The following is a 20,375-nucleotide window of genomic DNA, read 5'->3' on the forward strand; positions in this document are numbered from 1 at the left end:
TACCACAATTCACGGGAATCAGGGGTGGAAATGGGAGTGGAGCCTTACCCTTAGTGATTCACTAGTGAAATTTTTGCTTCCCATCCTTGAAACATCGGACTCTTGCTGGCCTAGAGGTCTTAGTTACCAAGACAGAAATGCTTGTACCAGGGGGAAAAACAGTAGTTCCATTAAACTGGAAGTTGACTGCCACTTGGCCACTTTGGGTTCCTCATGCCAACAAATGAACAGGCAAAGAAGGGGATTACTGTACTGGCTGGGGTAAGTGATCCTGACTACTAAGAGTAAATCAGACAGCTGCCACACTATAGGGATAAGGAGGAGTATGTCTGGAAAGCAGAAGATCCTCTAAGGCACCTCTCAGTATTCCCTTATCTTGTGATTAAAATTAATTGAAAACTATAATAACCAAATACAGGAAACTACTAAGGCAAGTAGTCCCCACCAAGCAAAGACCCGTTACCAACTGAGAACCAAGGAATATGGAATGGGGAGTTGAAGAAGGCAGTTGTAAAGTACAAGCTATGACCACAGGACCAATTGAAAAACAAGAACTCTAATAGCTGTAAGCCATTCTTCCTTTTTAACATTTGTATATAAACCAAGTTGGGATTTTTCCGTTTATTTGGTCCTTCTCCGATACATTACAGTATTACTAAGGAGGACATGATTCAGCAAGAAAAGAAATAAGCATCACCCAAAGACGAATAAATATAATTTGTACCTGCTCTTTTGGGGAAGGAGTCAGTGTATACTCAGCTATAACAGAAATAGGCAAAAGAATGATTCTGCTATTGCCTTTATTTGGATACAAATAAGGTAAAAATTAGACACAAAAGGACAAATGTTGTATGATTCCATTTATATGAGGTATCTAAAATAGTCAAGAAACAGAAAGTAGAATAGTGGCTATCAGGGATTAGGAGAAGAGAAGTAATGGAAAGTTATGAATTAATGAGTATAGAATTTTAGTTTGCATAGATGAAAATGCTCTGGAGATGGATAGTGTTGATGGTTGCCCAACAATCTAAATGCATTTAATGCCAATGAATTATTCACTTAATAATAGTTAACATGGCAAAGTTTGTAATGTCTATTTTCCCTAAATAAAAAAGCTGAAAAAAATCATTTCTATAATCAGAATTTTTAAAACAAACATTTTTTTTTCAAATACCATACAAATAGAAATAGAACAGAAGAAACAAGAAAATGTAATCATTGCTACTAACCTGAAACGGACGCCATTCTTTTTCTTTCCAAATTTGTTTCTAAAATAATCCAAATTTCTTTCTAAAAATAAAAGCACAACAGTGACAACAAGTTTTTAAAAATAGTACTATTAATGATGTTCACTCAACAGTAATCTGTCATTCCTAAGCATAGAAAATGTTAGAAAGTAAATTATATACTGCAGTGACCTTTCAAATAAGAACCACATGGTTCTTTCAACACTAATTTTTTAAGGAAAACTCTCTATATTTCAGCTTAATAACTCACAACACTCAGAACAACTAACTCCCTAGATTTAAGAGACGTGTCCAAAGTCACATAAACGCATACATGACAAATACAGTAGCAATAACACTTAGCAAACATCCACCAGATACAAAGTGATGTAACAAAAAACAGCAAATATTCAACAGTTCTAGCACCCATGGCTATGTGACTAAATTACTATGTTACACAAAGTTACACATGCTGTTCCTCTAAGCCTCTTTCCCTACTTGTAAAACTGGGAGGACTGCAATCTTATAAATAAATTGGATAGATTCAAGTGTACCAGATTAAGCAAAATACATCAACATAAATAATAAATTAATCATCTAACATTTTATTGAGCACTTGCTTTAAAGAATTACAATATAAGCTCAATCTTAAAAGAGAAATTGGTATTCTATAGAAAAGCTAGATTTTAAAAGGAGAGAACACAACAAGGTTAGAGGTGGGGGGAGGGGAAAATGGTTTGTATTAATGAACTCTAAATATCTATGAATGACTAAAACCTAAGCATGCATATGGACAAGTGGAAAATGGGGCTTGAGAGTAGAAACTTTAAATGCCCCATAATCCTAAAAACACCTCTTCTATCTCTCTAATATGGACACTTTCTAAAACTAAGATGCTCTCCAAAAGTCACTTCTGCAACACCTATCCTTAGACTGCTGACCTTTCGCCCTTTCTACACAGAATTCTGAAGCCACCACTAGGCTGGAAAGATAGGCTGACTCTTTTTTGCCCTGCTAAAGAATGTGGAAATAACCACACCGTTAAAAGAAGGCTAAATAGGAGAGTAAACCAAGGACTTCTAATTCTTTATACAAACATCTCTTCACGTAATGGAAATGTAACATTCCTTCCATAGACTGTAAGGTCCTTTAGCAGGGCTGGGGTTCAATCTCTTCACCTTTGTATCCGCACAGCCCAGCAAAATGCCTTGATATAGTGAGGGCTCAGGTTTGCTAAGGCGGCAGGAGCTGTTTCTACCCTTACGAAAAGACACAGTCTATATATCCAATTTCCCCCCACGATTTTAAATGACTCCTTTGATTATGCCGTTAAAAGACTGCTCCTTCCCAAAATAATGTGATTTGTTAGCAGAAGATATCTCAACATAAAATGTATCCAGAAATTGAACTACAGCGGGTTTGTCACTCAGAAGTATAAGCTAGGCATCCACAAGAAAAATGTTACAGGGTGACAGCCAGTCATCAATGTTGGAGGAAACGCCACTGAGGTACCACAGGCTAAATCCTCTCTCTCCCCGCCACCTGCATTTAGAGGCAATAGTAATTGAATATTAGTAACGCCCTTCCTTCCGCTGCTGTGAAGCAGGGGATGGAAGAAGCATCCCCAGTAGTATTTACCAACAAATGGCAGCTGCTAATAAACAGGCTTCGGTGGCCAAGGCTCCTGCATGGAAAAGACTGGGGAGATCAAAAGACCGGTCAGCAGGCGAACGTGCCCCTAAAGGCCCGAGTTCTCGGAGCAGAGCAGTGATTAACGTTCCGGTTTCTCCTCCGCCAATGTGTGGGCGAAAGGAAGTGACCCGCTGCAGACCGGCCTCGCCCTCCAGCAGGAAAGGAAAGGATGAAAAAAGAAACTCACACCCTTGACCCTTCAAAGCTGTAACAGTACTTATCCCAGAGCCTCTCCCCACTGAGGAGCCCAGTCTGACTCTCCGGTGTCTGACTCTCCAGTGTCCGACTCTCCTGTGTCCGACTCTCCGATCTCCGACTCTCGGATCTCCGACTTCAAAGCACCCAGGCCTCGAGCCGATCTTTCTTCCGCTCCGGAGTAAAATCTTCCCGCCACCCAGCTGAGAGCATCCACCCTTCCGGGTCGGTTCGTTCAGCCAATCACAAATAACACCCTTCTCTAATTGGTCAAGGGGTGTGGTCACCATGAGCGTCACCGAACAACATTACGATTTATTGGTTGAGATTGGAAGCAGGTTTCGCCAATAGGAAGCGGTCTTAAAGCGGCAGTGAGGGTAGCTGCGTGTTTCCGGAAGACGTGGCGGCTCTCCCCTGGGCTGTTTCCCGGCTTCATTTCTCCCGACCCAGCTTCCCACCCTGGGCTTTCCGAGGTGCTCTCGCCGCTGTCCCCAACACTGCAGCCATGATCTCCTTAACGGACACGCAGAGTAAGCACCTGCTCCAGGGTCCCCGCCTCGAGCCGTGCACACCCATCACCTGGCTGGGTCTTGCCCCTCCGCAGGGTCAATGAATGAAGCTCCGGGTTGGGGGCGGCGGCCTACGAGACAGAGCTAGGGCTGCTGGGACCCTAAGGGGCTGCCTTGGGGATGCTGGGGCTAGACTTGCAGTGGCGGACCTGACCTGGGAGAAGAGTCTGTGGGGCAGGGTGGGACGCCGTAGCTGGGGAGGGGAGCTTTAGCCGAGTCTGTCTCATTCCAGGGTCGCGATGATCTCCTCATCCCCAGTGAGATAGGCGCTTTGTTCTGGGGGCTCGCCACAAGAGAAAGTTCGCGTGGTGCCCACGGCCCACTCTCGGGATCGTTTATGCGCATGACACACTTCGGGTCCTCTACAAGTCCCTGGCTGGCTGGTTATTTGGGAGGCGGTATTTTAAATGTCACCTACAGTAGGCTCTTTTTGAAAATGTGCTTACGCTTAAATGTGGCATTTTGAATATTCGCTTTTTGCCAGTACTGTAAGCAACCTTTTAGAAATCTCTTGAAACATTCTCACTTTTCTACCTGCTAAAGTTTCAAGCAGTAGAGAAAAGCCACTTTGTGTTCCATTAAAGGATGTATTTCGTTGGTATTGTATATTGTGCTTTGTGGCTTGTTTTGTTATTTTAGCATCACTCTCTGCCTGCCACAGTTCTCCAGGCCTATTTCATCTCTAAAGCTAGCATTGATATCGGTTTCCTTTTCTTTCATTATAATATTTCCACTTTCCTGCTGCTTTTTGTTAATATTAATAATTTTTGTATTTATGCCTGCCCAAGCACTATGCCTCATCTTTTGATGGTCGTAAGAGTCCCTTTTTGTCTCACTTTGCTTTATCTGCCACGCCTTTCGTTTCATTCCAGTTAACTGAGATTTTCAAGATTTTAAGACTTAAACAGTGTATTGAAGTAAAAAATAGAAGTTTATTTAAAATGCCCTATTTTAAAGTGGAGTCTTCATGTGTAGATTCAAGTCATGGCAGACCAACTTCACAGAGCTTCTAAGGCCTCCTACACACACTGCCACCCCCCAATCAGGCCTCCTGAGGCTGAACTGCGGCTGCTCCTTGGGGCCACCTGCCCCAACGTTGCCGCCCACTTTGGTCCATTGACCTGGCCTATTCTGATCAAAGAAAATAAAAATGTAGTCTTAAGCGGGTAGGAATCTGGTGTAATAATAATTACTGGCAATTACATAAAGGTATTTTGTTTCAGTTTACCATGTGCTTTCATGTGAATCATTATGCATAATTCTTACAAGACCCCTGTAAGGCAAACAGAAGCGTGCCCCTTTCATAAGTTAAATGAAGCACAAAAGAAATTCAGTGCATGGTCATAAAAGAAGTGACAGAAACAAAACTTGATCCCAGGCGTGCTGGCTCAGAAACCTTTTGCACTCTACCCCACTATCACCTAAGAAGACTTGATATAAACTTTATTTGAGATCTGAGAATAACCTGTGCATAGAAATTAGATTTTTGAAGACTTAATGTAGTAATGAGTGCCTGCTTTACATCCTTGCAAAAACAAGAGGGTGGATTTGGACCGTGGGCATTCTCCCTGAGAAGCATTCTCCTCACTTCATTAAATTTTGTGAGAGCAATGAAACTTTTCTCTTTGCTGTTCACTTGTCACATGTTTTAGGTGAAACAGCGGATTGGAACATAAAACGATTAGTGAACCAAATGCATTTTGGATTTCAAATTGTGTTTGTGTGTGAGTGTGTTTAACTGCAGGGATTGGCCATCATTCAAGTGATTTGTCAGGATTATTCTGGGATTTTGGTTTTTAGAGAGAGTGACCCAGCACCGATCAGAGTAGAATAAATGGAAATTCATGATTATTTTAAGGGATTCTAGGACTTTCCTCATCGCCTTCCCACCCGGCCCCCAAAAAAGGCAAGACTTATTCAGAGGGACGGAGGAGGGGCATGCTGCCTCTGAATCTTCATTTCATCACGTTGTCTAAAAGTCTAGTGTGATAATTGCGTTCTCCAGTACAGTTAATGTTCAATTGAATTCTTTCTTGACTTCTGTTTTTCAAAGGGCATAGTAAGAAAGACAATGCTGCTTTTAAAAAATTGTGAATAAGGTATCAAAATGCTAACAGTGTTTGCCATTAGGTAATACATGTCTTTCCTTAAAAAATTTCCGCAGTATGCTCCTTATGTTAGATAGATTCGTTTTATTAAATTGTTTTTATATTTTTTTAAACTTGTGGGTAGTTTTTTAAACGTGGGAGGAGTGAAGGAAGATAAGTTTTACTGGATATGATTCTGATGGGAAGAAGGCAGCTCTGTGCAGGGCTTTTGATAGCCAGAGGGCTTATGAATGCATAAGGATAGGGAAAAGTGGGATCCTGGAGGTGAGAAAAAGGCATGAGGCCAATTTGAGACTTTTGACCGGTGTGGATCAGGAGCTACTTGGCAATGTTATTGCTAGTGCCAGTTGTGGCAAAGATGTTTTGGGCAATGTCTCCTGCTGGACTGTACTGGATAAAGTAGTGGAATATTTTGGTTCCCATGTTGTAGTTGTAGGACCATTGTCTGTGGAGTGAGAAGACTGGTTGAATACTGACTCCACAGACTGTTGTACCTGCCTCCATACCACCAGCACCCACACACACATTTTTCCTGCTTCTGTGATCAAGAACAAGTTAACTTAATACCTCTAGGTCCACGGTTGCACATATGAACCATAGGACTAGTGCTACTTTTAACCTCACAATTTTGTTAAAGAAATTATAAAATTTTTGTATAAACACTTCATGACATGGTAAACCATACTCAGAGATTGTCCTTTTTCACTGCAGTTAATTTTTAATAGTTCTACTTGGCTATGTTAGATAACAAGCTAATATTAAACTTGAATCCCCTAAAAGACGCGCCCTCCAGACGTTCAGTATACTCCAGTGTCCTTGAGTTTCATGTAACCAAACACCTTTAACCTAAAAACTAAACATTCTGTGGGAAGAACTATGGCATTAATGGTTAAGCACATGAGCTTTGGATTCAGAAGACCTTGGTTCAAATGCTTCATTAGAAGCGTAGCTTTGGGCAAGTTAAGTCAACTCTCTAAACTTCATTTTCCTCCATCTTTGAAAAGATGTAATTATACCTGCATTCCAGTAGCACTGGAAGTATTAAGTTGTATAAGGTATGCGAAGCACTTCATAAGGCCTAATTCACGGTAAATTCTCAGTACACAGTAGGTGTCTTTCCATATACTTTCCTTTCTAAAAACATCTCACAATGTTTATGTAATCATCAAGGTTATTTGTGAAAAGATAGAAATTAGTCATATTCAACCAACAAAGCTGCTGATGTTTAATCCTAACTACTAAATAGTTACTTAATAGAATTTTACTCGCTCTTTTGTCCATATTTTCCCCTATGAAATTACGTCCACTATCCAAACAGCTAATTTGGTAAATTCTCTTAAGGCATTTGATCATGAAAGTATCAGCCTCAAATTTTCATAGGAATGTGTGTTGAATACGCTTTACTGGTGTATTTATAGACCAGGTACCTGAATTATTTTAGACTAACTTTGGGAACAAAAGCTGTCTGGAATGGAAGACACTAGTTATTAGGAAATTGAGCAGGTGGGGAATGTAGAAAAAGCTAAAATTAATGCAAGTTTTCAAATTATCAGAACACTTTATATGACTTAAGATTTTTTAAAGTAGCTGTGACCTAGATTTTAGCTTTCTGGAGCTGAGGCAAAAAGTTAAGCAGTAGATCAGAAATCAGTGATAGGGTATTTTAAATTGTGCTTCTAAAAATACAGTGGCTTCTACTCTGACTCATTTGTATGCAGATTGTGCTTCTAGCTAAACTATGGATTAGTGACTATTTTCTAAAATCAAAACTAAAATGATCAAGGAGGTAACTTAGTGAATTGCGCTTTATAACATTAATAGAAGAGTACATCTGTCACCTTAGACATTGAGACTTTTCATATTAAAAACATAAGACCTAGGGAATGCACAGTCAATAAAAGTATTAATTTTATATGCAAGATAAACATAGACTTTAAAGTTTGCATCTCGTCTACCACTATATATTCAGTACCTGGAACAGTTCCTTGCATCTGGCAATTGATCAACATTTCTTTGTTTTTTAATGAAACACTAAAAACCTAAAATATTAATATTAGGTAAAACAGGATTCTTTGAAACTTTGGAGAGGTGATTTTAGGACTGTAGACCAAATATGTAAGTGGATTTGTAGTTTGGGTAAATGTGTAGATAAGTCCATAATAAGTAATCAAGAAATTAAAAGTGATGCCTGACCTTGTGAAAATATGATTTTGAGAAGACTGCTACCGTGATTTTCAAAATATTTCTTGTTGCCATTGTGACAAGCAGTGTATAATTGACTAAAGGATATTGTGCTGACCTACCGTAACATTTCTAATGGAGTAAAGAAGAAATTAATTTTAAGGAGAGTAAGAAGGAACTGTAGATATTGTGCATATAAATAATAATTATAGAATGTGAAAGGAGATAAGTAATTAAAGGAAACCTATACATTTATGTCTGATGTGAGAGAGCTTCTTAGGAGGAAAAAAACAAATTATATATATACAAAACCAAAGGTTTAGAATCCTGATTTATCTTTTTTTATTAGAGCTATGTCTGAGAAATGCTATCTCCCATATAAGGATTAGAAATTTTCATTCATGTTTTAAATTTTGAAATAATTTGCTGATAATTAATTTGTTATAGAGCTAAATAAATGTCATTATGAAGTTAACCTGCAATGTTGAGTACCTGTTTTCGTATATCTGTGAAAGGAAAACTGGAAAGTTTTCTTAGTTTACAGGGATGTTAATGTGAGTTTAATTTTTCTCTGCCCTTAACCATATAACTTATATTGCAGAAATTGGAATGGGATTAACAGGATTTGGAGTGTTTTTCCTGTTCTTTGGAATGATTCTCTTTTTTGACAAAGCACTACTGGCTATTGGAAATGTGAGTTTTTAAATACATATTTTAACTAAATTTATAAGGAAATTTTACCTACAAATGAATTATTACCTGCTATTAAATTTGGGGAAAATAATTCACTATTACTCATAAGTAATTCCTGTTACATTCTCTATTTCCATCAGGAATGAAACCTGTCAGCTTTCTGTTTAAATAAAAGGTAAACACTTAATGAGGTTTTCTAATTCCATAACTACTCTGTTAAGTGTTTGTCATGAGATTTACAATACATTAAATGAAGGCTGCCTCTAAATAGGAGTTCAAAATAGATGACTTGATAGTCTCATGTCTTGATAAATTCACTGAAGTATTTTTACTTTAAACATCCGAGACTTTGCATTTGATTCAGCTGCATAAGATAGATTTTTTTTAACCTTTTAAAAAATATATCTCTATGTTAATGGTTGACTTGCTTAGAAAGGGATCTATGTTGTTTATTTGGAATGTGTACTATGCTATTCATGTGTGGAGGTTATGATCCGGAAATAAATAATAACCCTTCTAAGGTAGTGAAGACACTGTATACACACACACACACACACACACATACACACACACACACACACACACACACATATATTTGGGCTTTTAATTGGAAATGGGAAAAGATAAAAGATAGCAAAATTGTTCAAAATTGATGTCTTAATAAATGATAATAGCATTGCTATCCTAGAATATGAAGCTTAACCATTAGGCTTAATCTATATTTGTGTGAAATGGTTTTCACTAAAGAATGTTAATGGAGGCCGGGCGCGGTGGCTCAAGCCTGTAATCCCAGCACTTTGGGAGGCCGAGACGGGCGGATCACGAGGTCAGGAGGTCGAGACCATCCTGGCTAACATGGTGAAACCCCGTCTCTACTAAAAAAAAGAAATACAAAAAACTAGCCGGGCGAGGTGGCGGGCGCCTGTAGTCCCAGCTACTCGGGAGGCTGAGGCAGGAGAATGGTATAAACCCGGGAGGCGGAACTTGCAGTGAGCCGAGATCCGGCCACTGCACTCCAGCCTGGGCGACAGAGCGAGACTCCGTCTCAAAAAAAAAAAAATAAGAATGTTAATGGAGAGGGCAAGTATTTGGAAAGAAAACCTGGGGAAAGCAAGCTCTTAATACATCACCATTTCTTGTCCACAGAATACATTCAAAATATTTGAAAACACATGGTTGTATTTTTATTTCTGCTGCCACCAGATATTCTAGAATTTATAAAACTAGAATCTTCTTGGCTTCACGTTGTTTCTTCTGCTATCAACTTAGCCATGTCAATATTTCTCCCATCCATAGAAACTCCTGTAGCCTATGATGAATATTTCAGAACCAAGAGGAATACCCTTGGGTGACATATTTATGGGCAGCTTTCCTCTTTATGCCTTGCCAACTCATCTGCTTGACTAAGCCTTCCTCATCCAGCTAAAACTAGGAAAACTACTGCAGACACAGATGCCCCTTGGTAACGTCTAATCTTTCTTTGTTTCTCTTTTTCTCCATTTAATCAAGATAGAAGAGGAATGAGACAAGTGGAACAAAACTACAACTTTAACATGCATAACCCCCTCCTTGGTTCTGCTTCTTGGTTGTACATTACAGTCCTGTCTGGCCAGTTGCCCACATTAAACCAAACAAATGTGCTTCTTTTTTTATATTTAGCTTTGATTTTACTTTTAAAATTTATGCAGTGTGTTTAACTACCTTTTCCGTGTTGTATTTTTTTTCTCTTTTAGGTTTTATTTGTAGCCGGCTTGGCTTTTGTAATTGGTTTAGAAAGAACATTCAGATTCTTCTTCCAAAAACATAAAATGAAAGCTACAGGATTTTTTCTGGGTGGTGTATTTGTAGTCCTTATTGGTTGGCCTTTGATAGGCATGATCTTCGAAATTTATGGATTTTTTCTCTTGTTCAGGTAAGGTATATTATTGTCTCTTTCAGTAAACCAGTGCGTCAGATAGTTAGTACAAAAACTCAGATATTTATATCACTTGGAGTAAGATGATGATCATTTCCTTAATTTTATTTAAGTTGAATCTTTTATTATAGTTTTAGATGAAGCAACTATAAAAAATGTTTATCAAATGTAAATGATTGCCTAACTAATGGGATAAATTATCTTGTATTGTCAGCACAATAAAGTTCATTTTATTGGCATTTTAAGGCACCATCTTTATGTTTGATATTTTTATCAACTAAATAGTGGTTGGTGCTAGGTAGGTAGGTAGGTAGGTAGGTAGATAGATCGAGCCAGCGTTTTAGTGTGTAGAATCTTATACTTTGTAGTTACTACTACTTGATCCAAATTTATTTAACACATATACATATTAGAAGATTGTTTACCAAATACACCACTATGGGAGATATTGATCAGGTAATATTTTGTAAATGCCAATTAGCAGGTAAGCAATAGTATGTGTATCTATGTGAAAATAACTTTGGCTGGGTGCAGTGGCTCACCCCTGTAATCCCAGCACTTTGGGAGGCCAAGGCAGGTGGATCACCTGAGGTCAGGAGTTCAAGACCAGCCTGGCCAACATGGCAAAACCCCATCTCTACTAAAAGTACAAAAATTAGCCAGCTGTGGTGGTGCGTGCCTATAATCCCAGCACTTGGGAGGCTGAGGCAGGAAAATTGCTTGAACCTGGGAGGCAGAAGTTGTAATGAACCAATCACACCACTGCACTCCAGCCTGGGCAACAGAGTGAGACTCCGTCTCAAAAAAAAAAAAAAGAAAATACCTTTAAGTAGGGTTGGGCTTAATTATTTATTCCAACAGTGCATATCCTTTGTCTTCTATCTGCCAGGCACTGTATTACCCACAGGAGACATAAAAATAAGTACCAAATCTGCCTTAGAAAATCTCTCATTTCTATTATGGGAAGTAGACTCTAAAAATACCAGTAGGATATAGTCATAATGCCATTATGAATGTATATGCAGAATATTGTAGGAGCGTGATTAAATAATTAGTAAATTCAGGGAGAGGTAAGAAATGTTAACTGATAAACTGGGCTTTGAAGAATGGGTAAGAATTTATCCTATAAATGAGAAAGGGAACGACAGTTAACAGAAGGAACAGACAGAGCCATGAAAATACACAGCTTGTTCTGAAAAGAATGAATACTCCTATAGAACAGGAGCATATGATCAGTTGAAGGAGATGGTTGGTAATGAAACTGAAAATGAAGTCTGGAGCCAGGTTGCAGACTTTCTTTGATGACTTGTTAAGAAAAATATATCTTAACCTGTAACCAAATTTGGGCTGGGGGAGCAGTGTTGGGAGAAGGTTGGGGTAGTGAGGCACAGGTATTTTTAAGCCAGAGGTGATACACAGGGCAGATGTTTTAGGGAGGTTGTTCTGCTACCAGGATAAAGTAGGTATTAAGGAGAAAAACTGAAGTCAGGGGAGCCAGTCAAGAGGCTGTTAATACAGTACAGAGTATAGAGTGATAAGATTGGAATCTTGGGGTACTCTTGACATTTTAGGGTGGGCAGAGAAAAAGAAGAAAACACTAGAAGAAACGAGGAAAAGAGGTGGGAGAAGAACTAGGAGTAAAGCTCATAGTGGCTAAGAGAGAAGAGAGTAGAGAAGAGGAGTTTGTGTCGGCAGATGTATCTTGCAGCAGAAAACTTAAGCATCTTAAGAACTAAGAAAATCATTGGCTTTCTTAATTATGTAGGAATTTTAGTAATGAAAGTTAAAAGCCAAAGCTGATCTTTGAGATGAATAAAAAATGGGAAGTCTTAGTATCATTGACAAGCTTGGAGTAATACATAGGTTTTAGGTTTAGAGAGCTTTGTGGTATAAATACTAGTTTTTGTTCTTGGGTTTTGTTGTGTTCTGAGATATTCTGAGCTGGAGATTTAGTGCCAAGGGTCTTTGGCATTGTTTTTCTAGATATTTATAATCCTAAATAGTGACATTTGAAATCACACATTTTTATGTTTTAAAACAATACTTAAAATAAAAGTGATCTTTTGAATTCATTACTACTGGAAAATAATTGTGATTTTCTTTGAAACACACACATATACCATCAACATAAATACTTGTCTAACTTAAAAAATTCTACTTTCTGCTTAATTCTTTATTTTGACTTCTGTGGATTCATAACAGAATCTTACTGCTTAATTTCTGAATTCTATTCATGGTAGTATTTTCAAATCCCTATCTAACTCTGTGAAGAAAACAGCTTTTTTTCTGTACTCGTCTTACCACAATCAACACAGAAGACTGCTGTGACCAAATGTGTGGGGGGTTTTCCCCATACAGCAATCAAACAATTAGTTGTCTGCAACAGACAACAGCTGAGTGTCCTCCCAATGTAGTTCTGACACTGTCTGCATGGAGATAGCTCCAGATCACACAGGTTGAGAGCTCAGTCCCAGAACTGTCCTCTACTCCCAGCGATGCCAGCCACAAGCCCCAGGTTGTTTTACCCATGCTTCTGACTGACCAGCTCTAAATTGGGGTTCCCACGATCCCCTGTTTGGATCTGACTAATTTACTAGAGAGGCTCACAGAACTCAAGGAAACACTGATGTTTACTAGTTTATTATAAAGGCATTACAAAGGACACAAATAAAGAGATGCGTAAGGCAAGGAAAGGGGAAAGGGTCGCAGATCCCCCCCCAATCCTCCCCAACCCACCAGCCTCCGAGAACCTCCTTGTGTTCAGCTATCCGGAAGCTCCCTGAACACTGTCCTTTTGGGTTTTTATGGAGGCTTCATTACTAGGCATGATTGATTAAATTATTGGCCATTGGTGATCAGCTCCACCTTCAGCCCCTCTCCCCTTCGTGGAGGTTAGGAGGTAGGGCTCAAATTTCCAGCCCTCTAATCTTGCCTTGGTCTTTCTGGTGACCAGCCCCCATACTGAAGCTACCTAGGGGCTGCCACCCATTGATCACTCATTAGTATACAAAAAGACATCACCTTGTAGGGACTCTAAGTATTTTAGGAGTTGTAAGCCAGAAAATGAGGTCAAAGACCGAATATATATTTCACAATATCACAGTACATATTTTAACACCCAGGAAAAGTTTACTTTCTTTGCATTTTTAAAATAAACTATTTCATTCTCTTCCTATACTAAGGTAGCTTAACTGATCTACTGTTAATTTTAAACTGGTTAGAAGCTGTGGAACTTCTGTAGACTTGCGTTTCTACCAAGAAAGAATGAAACATACTGTGAGGATCAGTATCTGGCAGGCAGTCTCTTAGTGTTAACTAAATGTTTTGACCCTTAGTACTTACTTAGTAAATGATAGCTATTATTATTTTCATGGTTCTACACATATGGTCTCAACAGCCCCTTTCTTTTGATCAGTTTCACCCCACACAACTCATAGTTGGAGAAATCTTCAGCAGTTGAGCTAACTCATAATCTAAATTATAGCTAGGCCTCATGTACTTCTCACATTTTTGCCAACAATCACAAAATTTTTAATTAAATTTGTAGTTATTTCTAAGTTTGAAGTCCCTCAATTGTTCAGAATTTTAACAGGATACTTTCTTTTTCTTTGGTTAGCAATTATTTTGAAAATAGAAAATGTAAATATTAAGAACCTTTTTTTCCCTCTCCCAGGGGCTTCTTTCCTGTTGTCGTTGGCTTTATTAGAAGAGTGCCAGTCCTTGGATCCCTCCTAAATTTACCTGGAATTAGATCAGTAAGTAATCATGTATTTAGCAATATATATTTTAAGCCAACAGAATACGTATTTTATGCTTTTTACTTCTAGAAATTTGAGTAATTGAAACATGGTTAACTGATGAGTTTTGTATTATGATATAGTTACCTCACACAGATCATGAGTACCATGAAGACCAAAAAATGAATATTGCTAAACCTATAAAACGTGAAATTTTGTTTTATTATATCCATTTCTGGATCCATATTCTCTTTTTTAATGTTACTCAGATTTGATATGCTATGCTACCTTTCTCTCTGAGAGTTCAGGGCATTCTTTATTTAACTTTTATATAATCTTTAATTTTAGTAGCAATAATGTAAAAAGGAAACCATTATTTCCTGCAAATATTTTCTTTCTCCACCAAGTAGCCTAGATTGAGACAGTTAAATAAGGCCGGGTGTGGGGGCTGACACCCTGCACTTTGGGAGGCTGAGGTGGGTGAATTGCTTGAGCCTAGGAATTCGAGACCAGCCTGGGCAACATGGTGAAACTCCATCTCTACCCCCGAAAATACAAAAATTAGCTGGGTGTGATGGTATGCGCCTGTCGTCCCAGCTACTTGAGAGACTGAGGTGGGAGGATTGGCTTGGGCCTAGGAGGTCACGGCTGCAGTGACCCATGATTGTGCCACTGCACTTCAGCCTGGGTGGGTGACAGAGGAAGACCCTGTCTCAAAAAAAAAAAAGAGTTGAATAAAGCAGTATTATACTGGGATTCAGATGGAAAGAGTCTATTGCCAGCTCTGTTTACAGTTTGAACAAGCCTGTCCAATTTGTTTTCCAGTGTGTGCCTTGGTTTCCATCTTGATAAAATAAAAGGAATCAAATCAGACAAAGGTTAAAGAGAACATTTGCAAAATTAACAAATAGAGTTTCTTCCTTTTATTCAATATTCATTCAACAAATGTTTCATACTAAACTGCTACCTTGAAGGTAGTAACATCTTTTGGTGGAGTCTTAGAAGGCCATTCAGAATTCAGCTTATTTTTTGCCACCTTAGGAAAAGCTTTCCTGACTCCCTGTGGCTGGCTCGGGATGTGCTTCCATAACATTCCTGTGCACACCTCTATTATAGCATTTACCTCTGTTTTTTTCTTTGTTTTTGTTTTTGTTTTTTCTTAGAGACAGGGTCTCACTATGTTGCCCAGACTGTTATCAAACTCCTGGGCTCAAGCAATCCCCCATCTCAGCCTCCCAAAGTGCTGTGTGAGCCGCTATATAATAGGTGTGAGCCGCTACAGCAGCCTTAATTGTCAAAAAAAAAAAAAAGCCTTCAGGCCATGCATGGTGGTTCACTCCTGTAATTCCAGCACTTTGGGAGGCCAAGGTGGAAGGATTGCTTGAACCAGGAGATCAAGGCTGCAATAAGCTATGATCACACCACGGCACTCTAGCCTGGGCAATAGACCAAAACTTTGTCTCGAACAAAAAAGAAAAAAGAAAGGAAAGGAGAAAGGGAGGCACTTCCATGTAAAACTACAGTCCTTGAGGGCAGAGACAGATTGTATTTTAGTCATTGTTCTATCCCCAGTGACTAGCATAGTATCTGGCCTATAATGGAAACTCAAAATATTTTCTGCTAAGCAAGTGAGCAAAGGATGGCATTTTGTTGACCTTAGGGAACTTGCTCAATTTCAAGACAACACTAGATGACTGTTTCTTAGCCTACCTCCTCAGTTTCAAAACTAAACCAAAATCCTTAATTTCTAAAAGAATCTAGGTCATCTAGAATTCAGCTGAGTTGGCTACAATCCTTTTGGCTGTAGGTCCGACCCATATCAGAAGTATTCATATCCTTCTTTGGACTGGTTTCATAGCTCCAACTCTGTCCTAAATAAGTAGGATAAAGTAGCTTTAAAGACCACAAGTTCCAATTAGGTTCCAGGGAAGTTAATCAACTTTCTAAAGTTGTTCACAGATTTTTATAGATGTTTCTAGAGAGAAAGTTCATAGCATTTATTGAATTCTCAAAGAGCTAAAGAATGGCTTACCTATGGAAAAATAAGTACCACTATAAGCCTAATCCTATTTCCATCCCCAGGGTAATTTTAGGGTCAGAACCTTACAGCCAAGACAACCTAAATATTTCAAGTTACCTTTGGGGAGAGATTGTTGTGCTTTCTCTCCACTTAAATTTACCTTAAAATTCTAATAAATCCGTGTATTCTTCAAGAGCAACTTTTAGTTTCAGTTGCCAGTCACCTGTTTGTGATAATATAACAAAACGTTGGAATGTAGGCTTATAGGGGTATACTCTGATTTCATTTGCATTAATCTGCAAATGCATACAGTAGTGAATGTTACTTATATCTAAAACGGCTTTTGAATGTACTGAAACTTCTAGTTACAGAGTCATAATCATTATTTGTGCCCTTAATTTAAGGATTCTTAAGAATTTGCATAAATGGACACCCAATACAATAGAAAATGTTTCTTATCATTATTCATCTTGATAAGTGTTTATGTAAAAATGTGAATTGTGAAATAAAATAAATGATCAGGTGATTGCTAGAATTTGATAGTATAACCACCTGGGTTATATAACTTTTAATGTCTCTACCAGTCATATACAATATCAGTCTTTACATCACCATCTGGAATGTTAAAAAAAAAAAAAAAAAAAAAAACCCAACTGCTTTATGTTTGGGGTGGAGTAACCAAAGTAAATAACCACTTACAGTAATGTGTGTTAAAATTTATATTCACTAATTATAAATTTATGCTTCCATCATTAAATCTATCTTTAATGTCATTACCACTTTCAATCCAAAGTCCAGAATACACATTTAAAGTATTTTTAGTCAATAACTGTTGTTAACTATTGAACTTAATGGAGTTAAATCTGTTTGTTCAAAGACTACATAGGCCCCGAAGAGATCCACAGTAATGGTCAGTTGAAATATCTTATTGGGTTCATTAATGCATGAATGGCTGACATTTCAGTTTTTTTATGTTTTTATTTTTTATTTTTTGTTAAGCTAGCAGTGTTATCTTCATCTTATACAATTTCTTTATTCATTGTGTTGCATTTTTCATGTTGCACCCTTGAACTCATATGTATAACATGTCATGCAAAAAACAACTTTTAGAAAAAAAAAATGTAATACACATTTATGTATCAGAAGATGATGGTGAGTAGTACTGGATTAGCCATTGTCAGTCATACCTTAAATTTCCACAACTCTTCTTGTAAGGCTGGGTTTTTAAAATCAACATTTTAAATATTGATATAATGTTTTGTAATGTTCCGGACTTTCTTTAATTATCTGTTTTTCTTCTCCTTACAGTTTGTAGATAAAGTTGGAGAAAGCAACAATATGGTATAACAACAAGTGAATTTGAAGACTCATTTAAAATATTGTGTTATTTATAAAGTCATTTGAAGAATATTCAGCACAAAATTAAATTACATGAAATAGCTTGTAATGTTCTTTACAGGAGTTCAAAACGTATAGCCTACAAAGTACCAGCAGCAAAATAGCAAAGAAGCAATGAAAACAGGCTTCTACTCAAGTGAACTAAGAAGTCAGCAAGCAAACTGAGAGAGATGAAATCCATGTTACGATGCTTATGAAACTCTTGAAGGCTATTTGTGTTGTTTTTCCACAATGTGCAAAACTCAGCCATCCTTAGAGAACTGTGGTGCCTGTTTCTTTTCTTTTTCTTTTGAAAGCTCAGGAGCATCCATAGGCATTTGCTTTTTAGAAATGTCCACTGCAATGGCAAAAATATTTCCAGTTGCACTGTATCTCTGGAAGTGATGCATGAATTCGATTGGATTATGTCATTTTAATGTATTAAAACCAAGGAAACCCCATTTTTGATGTATGGATTACTTTTTTTTTGTAAACATGGTTAAAATAAAACTTTTGTGGTTCTTCTGAATCTTAATATTTCAAAGCCAGGTGAAAATCTGAACTAGATATTCTTTGTTGGAATATTCAAAGGTCATTCTTTACTAACCTTTAGTTCCCAAATTATAACTGACTAAGTTTGGTCAGCAACATACTCTAGAAATTCTCATACTTCTTGGGAGTCTGCCCTCCTAAGTATCTGTTTATATCATTCATTACATGTAAGTATTTAACAAAAAAGCATTCTTGACCATGAATGAAGTAGTTTGTTTCGTGGCTTGTCTCATTGAATAGTCTTGTTGAAGATACTAAATGATGCAAACCAAATGGATTTTTTCCATGTCATGATGTAATTTTTCTTTCTTTTTTTTTAATTTTAGCAGTGGCTTATTATTTTGTTTTTCATAAATTAAAATAACTTTTGATAATGTTTACTTTAAGACATTAACATGTTAAAAGGTTAAACTTAGGCTATTTTTAAAGGGCTATTCATTTAATCTGAGTTTTCCCTTATTTTCAGCTTTTTCCTTTTAAGCATGACATATCCTTCATATGATCACTCGAGTTAATTACAAAATACATGAGTTCACATGCTAAAGTTATTTCACTGTAATTAAACTGGCTATAGTTTCTTAAGAACATGACACTAAAAAAAAATGTGTTCTTTTTTCCACCATTGCTGATTATTAGACAGTAGGAAATAGCTGTTTTCTTTAGTTTTACAAGATGTGACAGCTTTAGTGATAAATGTAGGGAAACATTTCAACAGCGATAGTACTATTTGTTTTACCACTGATTGCACTGTTTCCTTTTTTTAACAGTTGCAAAGCTTTTTAATGCATAAAAGTATAATTGAAATGTGTGGTATTTATTTACAAACATGTCTACAAAAATAGATTACAGCTTATTTTATTTGTAGTTAAATCTCTTGATACACAGAGAACTCCCAGTCTTGCTCATCTAAATAAGGAAAGACTTTGGTGTATAGTGTAATGGTTTAGTCTTGAGGATTACTGACATTTTTGGTACTTGGATTTGACTTAATGATATGTCTGTGAAAATGCGGTAATGACAAATGGAGACTCCTACCTCAATAGTTAATGGAATAATAAGAGCCTACTGTTGTGTCTAATGTTCTTCAAAAAAGTAATATCCTCACTTGGAGAGTGTCAAATACATACTTTGAGGATTGACTTATATAAGGTGCCCTGTAGAACTCTGTTACACATATTTTCGACCCATATTATTTACAATGTCTTGATAATTCTGCCTTTTTAGAGCAAGAATAGTATCTGCTAATGTAAGGGACGTCTGTATTTAACTCCTTTGTAGACATGAATTTCTATCAAAATGTTCTTTGCACTGTAACAGAGATTCCTTTTTTCAACAATCTTAATTCAAAAGCATTAGTAGACTTGAAAGGGTTTGATAATCTCCCAGTCCTTAGTAAGATTGAGAGGCTGGAGCAGTTTTCAGTTTTAAATGAGTCTGCGGTTAATATCAAATGTGAGTTTGGGACTGCCTGGCAACACTTGTATTTCTTATTCAGAACCCTTGATGAGACTATTTTTAAACATACTAGTCTTCTGATAGAAAGCACTATACATCCTATTGTTTCTTTCTTTCCAAAATCAGCCTTCTGTCTGTAACAAAAATGTACTTTATAGAGATGGAGGAAAAGGTCTAATACTACATAGCCTTAAGTGTTTCTGTCATTGTTAAGTGTATTTTCTGTAACAGAAACATATTTGGAATGTTTTTCTTTTCCCCTTATAAATTGTAATTCCTGAAATACTGCTGCTTTAAAAAGTCTCACTGTCAGATTATATTATCTAACAATTGAATATTGTAAATATACTTGTCTTACCTCTCAATAAAAGGGTACTTTTCTATTAATTGGTCGTCAAGTATATCTGTGTTATGAAGTTCTAAAAGCTAGTTTAGCACTGTGAAATAACCTCATTTTTTAAAAATTAACCTTATATGCATTTTTTCTTATTTATCAAATGATCTTCACATCTTTCATTTCCAAATTGTTGAAATGTACTAATGAATACAAATAGACTTCAAGTAAGCAAAAACATTCTTAATTTTGAAAACTGTAAAATAAAAGAAAGTCACTTAACCTTGGGCAATATGCTACTTTTTAAAAATCAGACTCTTA

General features: G+C 37.2%; 2 protein-coding genes across 3 annotated transcripts in view; one reads left to right on the forward strand and one right to left on the reverse strand.

The window, feature by feature from the left end:
* The window catches only part of RECQL (RecQ helicase-like), a 32,483-nt gene extending 29,155 nt beyond the window's left edge, over positions 1 to 3,328 (reverse strand). The window contains exons 1-3 of the mRNA XM_011969477.1: positions 3,108 to 3,328; positions 2,865 to 2,910; positions 1,230 to 1,290 (exon numbers count right to left, since the gene is read on the reverse strand). Coding sequence (XP_011824867.1) covers positions 1,230 to 1,245 — 16 coding nt within the window. The 5' untranslated portion in view covers positions 1,246 to 1,290; positions 2,865 to 2,910; positions 3,108 to 3,328. The remainder of the gene's footprint in view (positions 1 to 1,229; positions 1,291 to 2,864; positions 2,911 to 3,107) is intronic.
* Positions 3,329 to 3,459: 131 nt separating this feature from the next.
* Positions 3,460 to 20,107, forward strand: GOLT1B (golgi transport 1B). Of its 2 annotated transcripts, XM_011969471.1 has the most exons (6): positions 3,482 to 3,643; positions 8,573 to 8,664; positions 10,398 to 10,576; positions 14,253 to 14,334; positions 17,214 to 17,246; positions 17,645 to 20,107. In XM_011969471.1, exons 1-5 carry the CDS (start codon positions 3,619 to 3,621, stop codon positions 17,220 to 17,222), a joined length of 387 nt encoding a protein of 128 aa, XP_011824861.1. In that variant the 5' UTR covers positions 3,482 to 3,618; the 3' UTR covers positions 17,223 to 17,246; positions 17,645 to 20,107. The 2 variants fall into 2 exon arrangements, with proteins under 2 accessions (XP_011824860.1, XP_011824861.1); XM_011969470.1 differs by lacking the exon at positions 17,214 to 17,246 and having other exon boundaries at positions 3,460 to 3,643.
* Positions 20,108 to 20,375: the final 268 nt, after the last annotated feature.

The sequence above is a fragment of the Mandrillus leucophaeus genome, unplaced genomic scaffold (genome assembly GCF_000951045.1).
Source record: "Mandrillus leucophaeus isolate KB7577 unplaced genomic scaffold, Mleu.le_1.0 Scaffold892, whole genome shotgun sequence".
In the NCBI taxonomy this organism is placed as follows: domain Eukaryota; kingdom Metazoa; phylum Chordata; class Mammalia; order Primates; family Cercopithecidae; genus Mandrillus; species Mandrillus leucophaeus.